Source organism: Dendrobates tinctorius, unplaced genomic scaffold (assembly GCF_039654945.1).
Source record: "Dendrobates tinctorius isolate UK_male_01 unplaced genomic scaffold, ASM3965494v1 ptg000164l, whole genome shotgun sequence".
Lineage (NCBI taxonomy): Eukaryota > Metazoa > Chordata > Amphibia > Anura > Dendrobatidae > Dendrobates > Dendrobates tinctorius.
In genome coordinates this window covers 4874712-4891516 of record NW_027361831.1, presented here as the reverse complement: position 1 = coordinate 4891516, position 16805 = coordinate 4874712, and the positions used below count along the sequence as shown (strand labels likewise).

The 16805-nt window shown below is 47.5% G+C and overlaps 1 protein-coding gene across 1 annotated transcript in view; it reads left to right on the top strand.

Annotated features, from left to right (window-relative positions):
* The window catches only part of LOC141052994 (uncharacterized), a 128886-nt gene that overhangs the window by 38591 nt on the left and 73490 nt on the right, over window positions 1-16805 (top strand). The window contains 5 exon segments of the mRNA XM_073550317.1: window positions 11085-11169; window positions 11299-11478; window positions 11553-11676; window positions 11760-11857; window positions 12056-12146. Coding sequence (XP_073406418.1) covers window positions 11085-11169; window positions 11299-11478; window positions 11553-11676; window positions 11760-11857; window positions 12056-12146 — 578 coding nt within the window.

The following is a 16805-nucleotide window of genomic DNA, read 5'->3' as shown; positions in this document are numbered from 1 at the left end:
TGGAACAGAGGAAGCGGAGAGTCTTTCCGTTAAACCAAAAGATACAGGATCTGATCCACAGAGAGTGGAAAAGACCGGACAAAAGAGGGTCGCTACCACCAGCCCTCAAAAGGAGATACCCCTTCGACGATCCGGCAGTAAGTTCTTGGGACAGAGCCCCCAAATTAGACGCTGCCATTGCGAAGGCATCAAAAAAATCCTCGCTCCCCTTTGAGGACATGGGATCCCTTAAAGATCCCTTAGACAGGAAAGCTGATACTTTCCTGAAAAACACCTGGGAGATGGCGGCCGGGTCCTTAAGACCAGCAGTGGCTTCAACGTGCACGGCCAGGTCCATGATGGTCTGGTTGGACCAGTTGGAGTCACAACTAAAACAGGGTACATCAAGACAGACAATTCTTGGGGCCCTACCGACCATCCAAGAGGGAGCAGCCTTCCTAGCAGATGCCTCAGCGGATGCAGTGAGAATGGCCGCCAGAGCAGCAGGTCTCTCTAACGCAGCTCGCAGAGCCCTGTGGCTAAAGTGCTGGCAGGGAGACATCCAGTCCAGAGCAAAGCTCTGTGCGATTCCATGTGAGGGCGAATACTTGTTTGGAACTGTCCTAGACGAGCTGCTTGAAAAGGCGGGGGACGACAAGAAAAGGTTCCCAAACCTTTCATCAGCGTCCTACCGTCGCCCATTTGGTAGAAGGAGATTTGGCCAGGGGAGAAGGCGCAACTCTTCGCCTGTTAGAGATCGACCCAGATGGGAAGACAGAAGGAGACGAGGTACGGGCTATATGTTTACACGCTCGTCGAGAGATCAAAAGAAACCAAATCAATGACTAGCGGTTCCCGTAGGGGGTAGATTGTCATCCTTCTTCCCGGCATGGTCACAGATTACGAATAGTGACTGGACGCGCAAGGTAAATATCCACCGGGCTTAGGTTGGAATTTACCCAGATCCCGCGGGACACCTTTAAACTGACCCCCTTAAGATCTTCTCATCTCGAACAAACGGCTTTAGAAGCGGAAGTCTTGAGCCTATGTCAGAAAAATGTTCTGGTAGAGGTCCCAGAGGCTGAAAGAGGAAGAGGGTTTTACTCTCCCCTGTTTCTAATCCAGAAACCTGATAACACATTCAGAACGATTATAAACCTTCGTTCCCTTAACGAGTTTTTGATTAATCATAAATTCAAAATGGAGTCCATTAATACAACAATAAAAATATTGTTTAAAGGTTGTTTTTTGGCAGTCATAGATTTGAAAGACGCGTACTATCATGTACCTATCCATGCAGACTTCCAGCAGTTCCTGAGGGTGGCAGTTTCAGTAGAGGGCACAGTACGTCATTTTCAGTATAGAGCCCTTCCCTTTGGTCTCTCAGCAGCACCCAGAGTTTTTACAAAGTTAGTGGCCGAAGTTATGGCTCACTTACGGGAGGTGGACGTCTTAATCATTCCATATTTAGACGATTTCTTGATTGTAGGAAAATCAGTGGGTCATTGTAAATCCCAGATAGAAAAAGCTAAATCCAAGTTAGAAAACCTGTGATGGATTTTAAACTACGAGAAATCCCGACTCCAGCCCTTAAAAATACAGAAATTTTTAGGGTTGATACTAAATTCAGACACTCAGCGGTGCCTGCTACCACTAGATAAAATACAAAAGATACAGGAGCAGGTTCTTCGGGCAATGGATAATCCATCTATGACCCTCAGACAGGCCATGTCCCTGTTAGGTTCTCTAACTTCATGCATCCCAGCAGTAAGGTGGGCACAGTTCCATACCAGAACCCTTCAAAACGACGTCTTGATTAATAGCAGGGCCCTTGGAGGCTCCTTACAGGGTCGGATGTGTCTAAGCCCCTCAACTGTTGCATCACTGAGATGGTGGCTTGAGAGCGAGAACCTAGCGTCAGGGGTGCCCTGGATAACACAGATAACTCGTATTATAACCACAGACGCAAGTTCCTTCGGTTGGGGAGCCCATATGGGGGACATAGTGGTACAGGGCCAGTGGGATTCTAATTCTGAAATCTCATCCAACCAGAGAGCACTATTGGCGATAGAGCGGGCAGTCAAGAAACTCATTATCTACCTGCAGGGCCATCATGTGAGGATACACTCGGACAACCAGGTAGCGGTAGCATATGTCAACCACCAAGGTGGAACCCGCTCCAGCGCTCTGATGCAGATAACAGAACGGCTCCTCCAGATAGCAGAGAGAAATTGTCTATCTTTGACCGCGCTCCACATCAGCGGAAAGGACAATGTAAGAGCATACTTTTTAAGCCGCAAGGCTCTAAGACAAGGAGAATGGGCTTTGAACAAAAATATTTACCGCCAGATTGTCCGCAGATGGGGCCAGCCAGAGGTAGACCTCTTTGCCACCAGAAAAAACAGAAAAGAAAGATTGTTCTGCTCTCTGAACCCCAGGGAAAATCCCCTGGCGGTGGATGCCCTACTGATAAGATGGGATTTTTCTCTGGCATACGCCTTCCCACCATTAAATCTTCTTCCTCTGGTAGTCAGGAAGATCAGAGAGGATCAGGCAAGAGTCATACTGATTGCCCCCTTTTGGCCCAGGAGGACCTGGTTCGCATGGTTGAGGACCATGTCGGTAGGCGATCCCTGGGTACTGCCGAACCTTCCGGATCTCCTCCACCAGGGGCCAGTCAGCCACCCACAAGTAGCGGGACTTCATTTGACGGCGTGGCATTTGAAAGGTCACTATTAAAAAATAGAGGGTTCTCCAAGAACTTAATTGACACCCTCCTAAGAAGCAGAAAATTAACCACCACTAATATCTATGCTAGGACCTGGAAACGCTTCCTGTCCACCTTTCACTTTGACATCAGAGATGGAATTCCCACGAAACATATTCTGGAATATCTCCAGAAAGGTTTCGAATTGGGTCTCTCCACAAGCACGCTAAAAGTACAAGTTTCAGCCTTAGGGGCCCTGTTTGCAGCTGATATTGCAAAAGATTATTGGGTAGCAAGGTTCATCAGAGCAGCGGCCAGATCGAGACCTATACACAAAGACAGATGCGTACCGTGGGACTTAAACTTAGTCCTTACAGCCATGACAGAAAGTCCGTTTGAACCTTTAGATTCCGCCTCACTAAAGATGATATCCCTTAAAACAGCATTCCTGGTAGCAATAACATCCGCACGTAGGGTGAGCGACATACAGGCACTCTCCAGATTGCCTCCTTACACAGAGTTCTTACAGGATAGAGTGATCCTAAGGCCAGATCCAGCATACCTTCCCAAGGTAGCAACACAATTCCACAGGACACAGGAGATAGTTCTGCCTTCCTTCCTCCCTAACCCAACCAACCCTAAAGAGCAGAAACTCCAGGCGTTAGATATTAGAAGATGCTTACTGACATATTTAGCAGCCACGGATCCTTGGAAGAAGGAGAACGCATTATTCCTATCCTTCCAAGGTTCCAGGAAAGGATACAGAGTATCAAAACGCACATTAGCAAGGTGGATTAGGGAGGCTATCTCTCTTGCCTACACAGCAGGTGGCGGTCCGGCTCCACAGAACCTGAGGGCACATTCCACTCGGGCCATGGCATCATCCTGGGCGGAGAGATCTGGAGTATCAATTGATCAAATATGTAAGGCGGCCACCTGGTCATCTCCTTCCACCTTTTTTAACCACTATCGGTTAGACATGGGTGCCTCCTCAGACCTCACCTTCGGGCTAAGGGTGCTGCAGGCTGTAGTCCCTCCCTAAGTTAGTTTACATCTCTGTAATTCTCTCGTGGTGCTGTCATGGGAGTCCGAATAAAGTATTAAGTTACGTACCGGTAACGGTATTTTTCGGAAGCCCATGACAGCACCCTTAGTTCCCTCCCTTGTTCACGTATAGGGGTGCACTCCTTTAGAAGATTGTTCATAGAATCACCATATGTGGGAGATGGTATGAAATAATTCGGTTAAATAGGGTAGATAGGTTGTATATATCATATGTTGTGTACTAACCATGGTAGCCTCTCAAGCTCTGTAATCCAACTGATGCGTGGGAGAGGTGCCACCCTTTTTGTATCTGTAGGTTTCCTGTTCCTATAGGGCGGATCCCCTCTCTCGTGGTGCTGTCATGGGCTTCCGAAAAATACCGTTACCGGTACGTAACTTAATACTTTTTTAACCGCCTCAAGGCTGATAAAGTTCCCTGTCACACCTGAATCCACATATGCCTCCTGAGAATGACGTTTGGAACCAAAATTCAGCAAAACAGACACGATCAGGGTAGGAGAGGAATCATACACCTAGGGAGGCCTCTCCTAGCAGTCCTAGGCAGAGGAGTTTCCCGGCCTCTCGGGACAGGAGCAAAGGAGGTGGGAAGCACTCCTACAGTAAAAATAGTTCTTGTGCGAGCCTCTCCTTACAGAGCCATTCAGCCATCTTAAGTCGGTCCACCTGCATAGGCTAAGTACAGAGGCCTCAGAAGATAACGCGGGTTGCAAGTGGACAGGATTGCGAGTATACGAGGAGAGACGTGGGAGTCTTCTCTCTCTGGCTGCCATATGGGTGCGCTCCTGGAAGCGCAGATCAATGCTGGTCACGAGAGAGATTAAATCCTCCGAAGAGGTAAGGGTATCCCGACCCGCCAGTTTGTCTTTAATCCGACCGGACAGGCCTCGCCAAAAGGCCCCTACGAGGGCCTCATTGTTCCAACCGAGATCGGAGGACAAAGTCTGAAAACGGATGGCGTATTGGCCAACGGATAGAGTACGCTGATGTAGGTTGAAGAAGGACTCGGTGGTGGATGCCAGACGACCAGGCTCGTCGAACACCCTGCGGAAGGTGTCCAAAAAGGTGGAGAACTGATAGCCAAGTGGATCATCACGCTCCCAGAGGGGACTCACCCATGCTAACGCCTCCCCCTCTAAGAGGGAAACAATAAAGGCCACCTTAGCACGATCGGTGGGATATTGCTGCAGCAGGAGCTCAAAATGAAGTCGACTTGATTCAAAAAACCCCGACACAACTTGGGGTCACCACTATACCGGGGTGGTTTGCCTAAACGGGGCAGCGAGTGAGAGACTGAGGCTTGGGAAGAAACGGAGGTGACAGATTGCAGAGAAAGGAGTCGGTTATCTACCGACGCCATATGATTGAGGATGCATTGCTGAGTGAGTGAGCTCTTGTTCGACCTTCCCAGGGTCAGAGGACTGTAAGGCCAACAAGCAGGACTCCATAGATTTTAAAAAGGACATAATCCTAATCTGATTCTCCCGTAGAAACACCAGTTCCTTTTGGGCAGTGGCCGAGGTACCAGCGGGGTCCAGGGCGTGATTATGCTGTAACGACTCCTGGAGTGGACCCTCTGGGTCATGATACCAACCCACCCTGGGCAAGCTGACCTAGTGAGGACCACCCCCTATGCAGAGAGCATCAGGGGTAGGCCCAGGGGGATAAAGTACCATGACTGCTGGAATCAGGTGGCCGGCTCCAAGGAGGTGCGAGACAGTGCCTAGCAGGGTGAAGGGGGGCATGCAGGGTACAGGAGCGCATAGAGCGTGTGCCCGGGGGCACGCAGGGTACAGGATAGTGCTGAGCGTGCTCTGGGGAGCACGCCTGGGTACGAGGCAATGCAGAGTGCGTGCTGGGAAGCATGCCTGGGTACTAGACAATGCAGAGCGCATACTAAGTAGCACACCAAAGACAATGCAGAGGACGCACTAGGAAGCACGCCAGAGTACTAGACTATGCAGAGCGCATACTAAGAAGCACGCCAGAGTACTAGACAATGCAGAGGACGCACTAGGAAGCACGCCAGAGTACTAGACTATGCAGAGCGCATACTAAGAAGCACACCAGAGTACTAGACAATGTAGAGCGCGTACTAAGAAGCATGCCAAAGTACTAGACTATGCAGAGCGCGTCAGAGTACAAGGTAGTTGGACCTGAGAACAAAGAGTGACCATGCAGGCACCAAGCAGGCCTAGCAAGGAAGCAAAAAGATAATCAGGCGCCACCTACAGGAAGAGGCTGCCTGATATAGGGAATGCGAGCCGGGACTTCCGAGTCAGGTCCTCCAGGACCATAGAGACGTTAGTCTTAGTGCAGGGGCAGTCAGAGCTGCGGGTTGTGTGCAAGCGCGCCCGATGGGGCCCGGGGCCGGGCGCGCAGCCGCAGAGTCAAGAGCGTGCGGCACATGCGTGCACTCTACGGGACCCCAGTGCAGGCTGCGAGAACGGAAATGAAGATGTCGGGCGACGTGCACCAGCTCCGGAGGTGTGCGGTGAGAGCGGTGTAACAAACAACACCAAAGCATGATTGGTCATCCCCCATGCTTAGTGGTTGATGAGATGTTCTTTTCCTGAAATTCTGTACCCTTTATTCTCCACACATAAGTTTGATGATTGTGGCCAAAGAGTTCTATCTTAAAGGGAATCTGTCACCTCATTTTTGCTCTATGAGCTGCAGCCACCGCCATAAGGGGCTTATATACAGCATTCTGTAATGCTGTAGATAAGACCCCGATGTAACCTGAAAGATAAGAAAAACGAGTTAGATTATACTCACCCGGGTGTCTGGTCCGGTCCGATGGGTGTCGCGGTCCGGTCCGGCACCTCCCATCTTCTAGCAATGACGTCCTCCTTCTTACTTCTGCCGCGGCTCCTGCGCAGGCGTATTTTATCTGCCCTGTTGAGTGTGTACGAGGTGTGCGGAGCGGAGCCGTGTGTGTACAAGGTGCAGGGAGCGGAGCCTTGTGTGTACGGGTTGTACGGAGTGGAGCCACGTGTGTACGGGGCGTACGAAACGGAGTCCTGTGTGTACGAAGTGTATGGAGCTGAGCCGTGTGTCTACGGAGTGGAGCAGAGCCGTGTGTGTACGGATTGGAGCCGCGTGTGTATGGAACGGAGTCACGTGTATACGAGGTGTACGGAGTGAAACCGCGTGTGTACGAGGTGTATGGAGCAAAGCCGCATGTGTACAAGATTTACGGAGTGGAGCCATGTGTGTAGAGTGGAGCCGTGTGTGTGTGCGAGGTGTATGGAGTGGAGCTGTGTGTGTATGAGGCATACAAAGCAGAGCCATGTGTGTATGAGGTGTGCGGAGCCATGAGTGTACAAGGTGTATGGTAGGGAGCATTCATACCCCCCAACCGTCCCGGATACAGTCCCGATTTTGAGAGAGAGTCTGCCCCGCCCGGGAGCTTACTTTTCCTGCGGACACAGGAGTACACAGCGGAGCCCCGAGGAGCACTTTAGAATTGCAATGGGAGTCGGGCTGCTATAGTATCTTTATAGAATCTTTCTCTCTCTGTTTCTCTCTCTCTGTTCTTCCTTTCTCTCTTCTTTCATTCTTTCTCTGTTTCTTTCCCCTCTTCCTTTCTCTCTCTAACCTTTCTTTATCTCTCTGTTCTTTCTTTCTCTGCTCTTTCTTTCTCTCTCTGTTCTTCTTTTCTCTCTCTGTTCTTTCTCTCTCTGTTCTCTTTCTTTCCCTTCTTTCTTTCTCTCTGTTCTTTCTTTCTTTATCTCTCTCTGTTCTTTCTTTCCCTCTCTGTTCTTTCTTTCTTTATCTCTCTCTGTTCTTTCTTTCCCTCTGTTCTTTCTTTCTCTGTTTCTCTGTTCATTTCTTTCCCTTCTTTCTTTCTCTGTTCTTTCCCCTCTTTCTTTCTCTCTCCCTCTGTTCTTTCTTTCCCCTCTTTCTTTTTTCTTTCTCTCTCTGTTCTTTTTTCTGTCCACTGTTTCTTTCTCTCTCTGTTCTTTTCCTTTCTGTCTCTGTTCTTTCTTTCCCCTCTTTCTTTCTCGTTATCTCTGATCTTTCTTTCGCTCAGTTCTCTTTCCCCTCTTTTTTTCTCTCTGTAATCTTTTTCTTTCTCTCTCTAATCTTTCTTTCTTTCTCACTCTGTTCTTTCTCTCTGTTCTTTCTTTCTCTCTCACTGTTCTTTCTTTCTATCTCTGTTCTTTCTTCTCCCTCTTTCTTTCTGTTTCTTTCCCCTCTTTCGTTCTCTCTCTGTTCTTTCTTTCCCCTCTTTCTCTCTCGCTCTGTTCTTTCTTTCCACGCTTTCCTTTTTTTCTCTCTCTGTTCTTTTTTTCTGTCCCATCTTTCTTTCTCTGTTCTTTCTTTCCCCTCTTTCTTTCCCTCTCCCTCTCTGTTCTCTTTCCCCTTTCTTTTTCTCTGTTCTTTTTCCTTCCCCTCTTTCTTTCTTTCTCTTTCTGTTCTTTCTTTCTCTGCCTGTTTCTTTCTTTCTCTATCTCTCTGTTCTTTCTTTTTTTTTCTTTCTCTGTTCTTTTTTCCCCTTTCTCTTTCCCCTCTTTCTTTTTTCTCTGTTCTTTTCTTTTTTCTGTCCCCTCATTCTTTCTCTCTCTGCTCTGTTCTTTCTCTTTCTATCTCTCTGTTCTTTCTTTCCCCTTTCTTTATCTCTCTGTTCTTTCTTTCCTTTCCCCTCTTTCTTTCTCTCTCTGTTCTTTCTGTTTCTTTCTCTCTACCTCTCTGTTCTTTTTTTCTCTTTCTTTCTCTGTTCTTTCTTCCCCTCTTTCTTTCTCTCTCCCTCTCTGTTCTTTCTTTCTCTGTTCTTTCTTTCCCCTTTCTTTCTCTCTCCCTCTCTGTTCTTTCATTCTTTCCCTTTTCTTTTTTCTCTCTATCTCTGTTCTTTTTTTTCTGTCCTCTCTTTCTCTTTGTTCTTTCCCCCCTCTTCCTTTCTCTCTCTTCTTTCTTTCTCCTCTTTCTTTGTTTTTTCTTTCTCTCTCTCTGTTTTCTTTTGTCTCTCTTTGTTCTTTCCTTCTTTTCATCAGTACAAGTCAGTGTGCCCACAGTACCAGCTAAATGGGTGTGGTCGGGGCATGGACATGGGTGTGACCAGTTGTGAAATGGGTGTGGTCAGGGCATGGCCTAAAATTTACCTTCTTCAAAAGTTGGGATGTATGTGTAACGTCCGTCTGCGGTTCTGGGCTGCAGCCAGGCAACACCCCGAGAAACACTGATACCCTTTACCCCTATACAGGGATCTGGATTTACAACAGAGCCCAGGAGGTAGCTGTCTGAATATGAGCAGCGGCCAGAGCAGGACGGTCGTCAGAGTGAAGTACAAAAACGGCAGGCAATAGCAGAGTCAAATTCAGGCCAAGGTCAGAGTCAAAAACCAGGAGGGCGGCAGAGGTACAGAATCGTTAGGAAGTAGCAGAGTCAGAATATCCAGGCCAAGGTCACAAACCAGGAGAGTAGCAGAAGTACAAAATCGTCAGGCAAAAGAGGGGTCAGAAATCCAGGCTGAGGTCATAGTCAAACAGAAATCAATCACTAAGTGGCACACAGGGGAACCAAGAATATATCCGGCGGCTTGCAAGACCAGTCCCAAGGTATTTGAGGGATCAGGTCATCCCTCACAGGTTCCTGGACTGGTGATGTCATTAGGGCCGCCCCCAGGCCAGACGGTGATGCAGTAACCCCCTGGTGACTGACAGAGGGGCGGAGCCTGCGCCCACCAGATGCCTGCGCAGGAGCCACTTCTCTGTCACCACCATAACTCACGGGTGGACCACGGCGCCTCCCAGTGGCCGAGGCAGGAACAGCCGTCCCCGAGTCTGACGGTGAAGTGGCGGTCCGGCGCCTCCTAGTGGCCGTGACCGGAACAGCAGGCCTCGAATCCAATGGTGACGTGACAGACCGGCGCCTCCTAGTGGCTAAAGCTGGGACCATAGGCCCTGAGTCTGACGACGACATAATAGAACCACGGCGCCTCCCAGTGGCCGAGGCAGGAACAGCCGTCCCTGAGTCTGACGGCAAAGTGGCGGTCCGGCGCCTCCTAGTGGCTGCGACCGGAACAGCAGGCCCCAAATCTGACGGAGACGTGACAGTATGACACTGTACACACACGGCTCCTCTCTGTACACCTCGTACACACAGCTCCACTCCGTACACCTCGTACACACACGGCTCTGCTCCGTACACCTCATACATACACGACTCTGCTACATCCACCTCGTACACACACAGCTCCGCTCCACACGGCTCCACTCCGTACACCTCGTACACACACGGCTCCGCTCCGTACACCTCGTACACACACGGCTCCGCTCCGTACACCTCCTACACACACGGCTCCGCTCCGTACACCTCGTACACACACGGCTCCGCTCCGTACACCTCGTACACACAGCTCCGCTCCACACGGCTCCGCTCCGTACACCTCGTACACACTCGGCTCCTCTCTGTACACCTCGTACACACACGGCTCCGCTCCGTACACCTCGTACACACGCGGCTCCGCTCCGTACACCTCGTACACACGCGGCTCCGCTCCGTACACCTCGTACACACGCGGCTCCGCTCCGTACACCTCGTACACACGCGGCTCTGCTCCGTACACCTCGTACACACACGGCTCCTCTCTGTACACCTCGTACACACACGGCTCCGCTCCGTACACCTCGTACACACACGGCTCCGCTCCGTACACCTCGTACACACGCGGCTCTGCTCCGTACACCTCATACACACTCGGCTCCTCTCTGTACACCTCGTACACACACGGCTCCGCTCCGTACACCTCGTACACACGCGGCTCCGCTCCGTACACCTCGTACACACACGGCTCCGCTCCGTACACCTCGTACACACACGGCTCCGCTCCGTACACCTCGTACACACACAGCTCTGCTACATCCCCCCTGTAAACCCCTCCTGACCCCACACAGAAACTTCCCCTCATCCAGCACCATGACACCCAGCACAGCAGAGTCCTGCATACACTGAGGCCCTTGATCATGTGACCCCCTGACTCCTCCCCTCCTGTGACCTCATCCCAGGTCCTGTGCGCACAGAGCAGCCATATATGTGGAGTGCGGCTCTGCAGGTGGAGGTAGGTGCTGGAGATTCCCCATTACTGGGCACAGGGGGCAGTAACCCCTTCAGTGCTGAGACAATTTTGGTGTTTTTGTTGCCACTTTATAAGAATCACCTGATAGATACGGCCCAACTATGAAAGACAGGAAGTAAGGAAACATATTGTTCACAGTGCATTGCCCCCTCTGTTACCACACAGTATAATGTTTCCCCAGTACCGCTTCATTAATGGTTTTACAAGAGTTGGAGAACTTCATTATAATAGAATATTTTTTATTTACAAATAAAGCATGGATATGGACAGGGACAGAGACAAGATGGCAGAGAGGATATTACACCTCACCCTAGAGATCCTCTTCCGGCTTACTGGAGAGGTGAGATATTCTGATGACGTCACATTACATCATTCTTATCTATGGGAATAACAGATGGACAGAACTGGAGAGGTGAGGACTCTGGAAATGTCTGTAGTGAGATTTATTAATGTGTCTCTCCATAACCAGGATTACACAGTAGTGAAGAAGACCTCTAGTGAGCGCTGTCAGGACCCTGTGTCTGAGGGATGGGGAAGAACCCTGAGCCCAATCACTGGGCCTCCACCTCTCCCCCTGATACATGAGGACATCAATGACCAGAAGATCCTAGAACTCACCTACAAGATGATTGAGCTGCTGACTGGAGAGGTGACACTGCTGGGAGATTATACAGTAACACTATGAAGGGATCGGGGGGATGACGGTATCATTGTATGTGTCAGGTTCCTTTAAGGTGTCAGGATGTCACCGTCTATTTCTCCATGGAGGAGTGGGAGTATTTAGAAGGGCACAAAGATGTGTACAAGGACGTCATGATGGAGGTTCCCCAGCCCCTCACATCACCAGGTAATAGACAGGACTAAATACACACGGCCTATAATTATCTGTGTGTAAAGAATGAATTCAGTCTCTGTATGTGTTTCCTCCAGTTCTATCCAGTAAGAGGACAACACCAGAGAGATGTCCCCGTCCTCTTCTTCCACAGGACTGTAAAGAAGAAAATCCAGGTGTTCCTCAGGATGTTCAGGTAGATGGAGAGAAGGTGTCATGAGATCTCCCCTATGATGTGTAGATGGCTGTGAAGGTCTTGTGCTCAGTCTTGTTTTATCCACCAGTATTATATGTTTTTTACGTGTGTAATGAGAATGGTGGAGATGGCAGGATTAGAGCTGATCATAGATGGGACTTCTCCATCTGTCTGTGACTTTTACAATATCTGTTTCAGGGTGAAGATCTGACCCATATTAATACTACAGAGACATATGTGAGGGGTGATGAATGGTGTAAAGAGGAGATTCCTACATATGACTACCCAGGTGAGTAGTAACCATTAAATGCAGAGAAGCCACAGATTCTTCTCAGTCACCGGTTATGGCTGCTTTATTGGTGGTGTAGTCCGGCCATATCATAATCAATGATCACTATTTTGCTGCTAGACCACAATATTGTCCTTCCCCCCAAAAACTGTTTAACCCCCTTTCCCACCTTAGACGTATCCATACGTCCCTGTGACCTGGGTCTTAATGACCTGGGACGTATGAATACATCCCGGCGATTTTGTGCGCAACCAGGTTGTGCGCTTCCGATCGCCAACGGGTGTCAGCTGATTCTGACAGCTGACACTCGGCACTCAGTGCTAGGAGTGATCCCGCACTGCTCCCAGCACTTTATCCCCCTTAGTGCTGCGATCAAACTTGATCTAAGCATTTCGGGAGCCGGCAGAAGGATGACAGTCCTTCTGCCCTTGGATCATAGACCCCACAACGTCACACGGGTTTCTCGAGCAAGATCACCAACTTTATCAGTTCAGCGCTGATAGTTTGCATAGCATAGGTATGCTGCTGCATCCCCATGCTATACAAGCGATCAGCCTGAAAAAAATGATAGTCCCATAGTGTGACAAAGTAAACAAGTATATTAAAAAATAATTTTAAAAAATCAAGATATATTGTACCCATAAATAAAATATTTTTATGAAAAAAAATAAATACAAAGAAAAATATAAACAATAGAAGTACACATACTTGTTATCATCGCATTCACAACCCCTTTAGTGAACACCATAACCCTTTAGTGAACCCTTTAGTGAACACCATAAAAAATAAATAAAAAAACAAGGCAAAAGCAATGCTTTATCATTATACCACGAAACAAAAAGAGGAATAAAATGTGATCAAAAACAAGAATATAATTAAACATGCTGTAAACGTCATCTTGTCCTGCGAAAAACAAGCTGCCATACACCTCCATCATTGGAAAAAAAAGTTATGAATAAAGCTATGCAGAAATAATTATTTTCGATGTAAAATTGTTTTTATTGTGTTACATTGGGGCTTCTGTGTAAATCTCTAAAATACGAGATTCAGATTAAACCAGCGGCAGAAGATTCCCTATAATGAGACAGATGGAGGCACTGTGGACGCCATAGGACCTGTGATCCAGCGACGTCTGTCTTTTTAGGATTGCGTAAATGTGCCATCGGCCACAGTTTTGCATGCTTCTGACAAGGTCAACGCTGAACAGAGGCCAGACGGAGTCCAGAGTAAATCTGCTACCTCATTATAGTGAATGGATTCCTGGGTTTTTATCTATGAACTACTCCAATATTTATGTTTCTCCCTATCCCATAATGATAGTTCTGCTTCACGTCACTTGTCTTATCTATTGCATTTTATCTGTGCTGTGTTGTGCATATATATGTGATTCTTCAGATGTTGTATTAGTCAATGCCTGATGAAGAGACCTGAGTAGTCTCGAAAGCTTGCAATGTGTTACCATCTTTTCAGTTAGCCATTAAAAGATATCAACCACTGAGGACTCTCAATTCTGGATTCCTGGGGAGTTTCATCTGAATCACATCACTCAGAGATTTAGATGGAAGCCCCAAAGTAAGTGCTCAGTGTAGAGCGCCGGATAAATGTGATCCTAAATGTTATGTAAAATGTTCCCAACAAAACCTTCAACTCAGTGCACAAAAAAAGCAAGTCCATCATCTGTCAATGGAAATCTAGGGGGCTTCCACGTTACTGTTAGCACAAAGGCTCTGGAAAGCGAAATGGCTCCTCACCCGCCAAAAGAAATTCAGGAAATGCTGCACTCCTAAATTCAAATGCCCCCCTCCTTCAGAGCCTCACAGTTTACCTAAGCTACATATAGCTTCCCCGTTTAGCATTTTTGTAGTGATGAGAGCCCGGCTAATTTACGAGTGCGTGTCTCCAGAAGCATGAGCTGGGCATAACGTACTCGTCACTACAATCTAGTGGTCAGTACAATGTACTGGTCAATACAACGGCAGTTTGCAATTTTCACTCAGCAACATCCACTGCTGCTTATTTCTGGAAAACACCCATAGGCCGGGATCACACATGCACAAAACTCGGACGAGTCTCGTATCTAATACCCGACACTGCCGCTGGCACTCAAGAGCGGAGCATGCAGCTGCATGTATTGCTATGCGGCCACATGCTCCGATCTGAGTGCCGGGTATTAACGTCCGAGTTTCTCGCATAGGGTCAAATCTCACTACTCCTATAGATAAATTCCCAAAGGGGTATAATTTCCCAAATGGGGTCACTTGAGGGAGGATTCTGCTCTTCTAGCAATTAGTGGCTCTGTATATGGAGTCTGCAAACTATTCTAGGAAAATCTGCGCTACAGGAGGCAAATAGCATTCTGTCCTTCCCGAGTCTTACCGTATGGCTAAGCAGTACTGTACAGCCACATATGGGGCAATGCCACATTCCGTAGAAATTGTGGGACAAATTATGGTGCCATTTTTACCCACTTGTGTGAAAATGTAAAATCTGTGGCTAAAACAAAATTTTCGTGGTGAAAATGTAGTTATTTTTTCTTCACAGCCGAAAGGTATAAAATTCTGTGACACACTCATGGTGTCAATATGATCACTGCACCCCTACATGAATTCGTTGAGGTGTAGTTTGTAAAATGGGATCACTTATGAGGGGTTCTGCTGTTCTGGCAACTCAGGAGTCCTCCCAGTGGGTCATGGCACCCACAAACCATAACAGTAAAATCTGCACTATAGTATAGGGCTTTTTCCCTTCTGAGCTTTACACTGTGCCTGAAAAATGTTTCCCAAGTACATGTAGGGTATTGGGCGAACTAAGGATAAAATGGACCTGAGTTTGTTGTAAAAAAAAAAAGTCCTATTAGCCCTTAGAAAAATTAAAAACTTGGGCTAAAACAACATTTTAGTGGTAAAAATGTAATTTATTATTTCTTCACCGCTCAGTGGTATAAAATTCTGTGAGGCACATGTGGCGTCAATATGATCACTTCACACCTAGATTAATTCATTGGGGAGTGTAGTTTGTAAACTTAGTTCACATATAGAGTGTCACGATCCGTTTTTGAAGCTGTGTCAGTTTGGGCTGACTTTTTTCCTTTCAGACCATCGGGGGTTAACATTAGTTTTCCCCTCAGTGGCCGCTGGTGTTACTACATGTTGTTAGTCGGCGTGTGCTGGTGGGCCCACTCCCACCTTCCTATATAAGGTCACCTGGTGCATCAGCTTTTGGATACCAACCGTGGTGAAGACAGGCTGTGTGCAGTGGTACTTCAGCTGAATGCTGATCTGGAGCCTTACTCTGCTGCTCGGAGCATTGGCATCAGAGAAAGCTATGTGTTGTTTGTCTTGTTGTTTGGTGACTGACCGGTCGTCAGGTCGCGCCACGCAGGGCCATTCACATATCGTGACATAGGGGGTTTCTGTTCTGGCACCTCAGGGGCTCTGCCAATGTAACATGGCACCCTGAAACCATTCCAGCAAAATGTGAACTCCAATATTGCGCCTCTTCCCTTCTGAGCTTTGCACTGTGCCTCAAAAGTAGTATTCCTCTACATATGGGGTATCGCGTACTCAGGAAAAATTGCACAACAAATTGTATGGTGCAATTTCTTTCTTATGAAGATGCAAAATTTGGAGTTAAAATAACATTTTTGCGGGGAAAATGTGATTTATTTATTTTTACTTTTTTTAGTTTTTGTATTTATTTTCACGGCTCAATGTTATAAACTTCTTTGAAGCACTTGGGGATTCAAGGTGCTCACCACACATCTAAATACTTTCATTGAGGGGTCTATTTTCCAAAATGGGGTCACTTGTGGGGGGTTTCCACTGTTTTGGCACATCATGGGCGCTTGAAACGTGACATGTCAACCGCTAATGATTCTAGGAAATTTTACACTCAAAAAGTCAAATGAAGTGCCTTCCCTTCCAAGCTCTGCCATGCGCCCAAACAGTGGTTTTCTCCCACATATGGGGTATCAGCATACTCAGGAGAAATTACACACCAAATTTTGGGATCCATTTTTTCCTGCTACCCTTGTGAAAATGAAAAAAAATTAGAATTTTAGACACCCATGGGAACTAGTCAGAGGAGGACTAGCATGTGTAGTGCCTGCAACATTTAATCTTGTGTGAAGAGTCTTGGATACGGCGCATAGACATCCACAGGAACTAGTTAGAGGAAGACTGGCGTGTTTAGTGTCTGTAAAATGAAGGATGCCGTATGGTGAAATGGATACTAATTATATGCACTGAAGTTATATGTACTTGTGTGGTTTGGACTTTTAATGCTGTGAGGAAACACATTAAAAAGACTTTTGAGTTTGAATTTTGTGGTTCACTGCCTCTTCACTGTGTACGGTGCTACCACTGCCTTACACCCCATACAGTATCATGTTATCAGCAGCATATCTGCAGTTTTCACAGGGCGATGTGCTGCTGAAAACAGTGATTTTTGTTACGGCATAAACAATTCAATTATTCGATAAATAGGTATCATTTTTCTTGTTTAGCATAATGCACCCCATAGTGCTCCATATAGTATAATGCACCCTCCATAGTCCTCCATATACTATAATGCATTCTGCATAGTCCTCATCACAGTATAATGCTCATTCCATAGTCCATCCTCCATATAATATAATACACTCCCATAGTCCTCCTCATA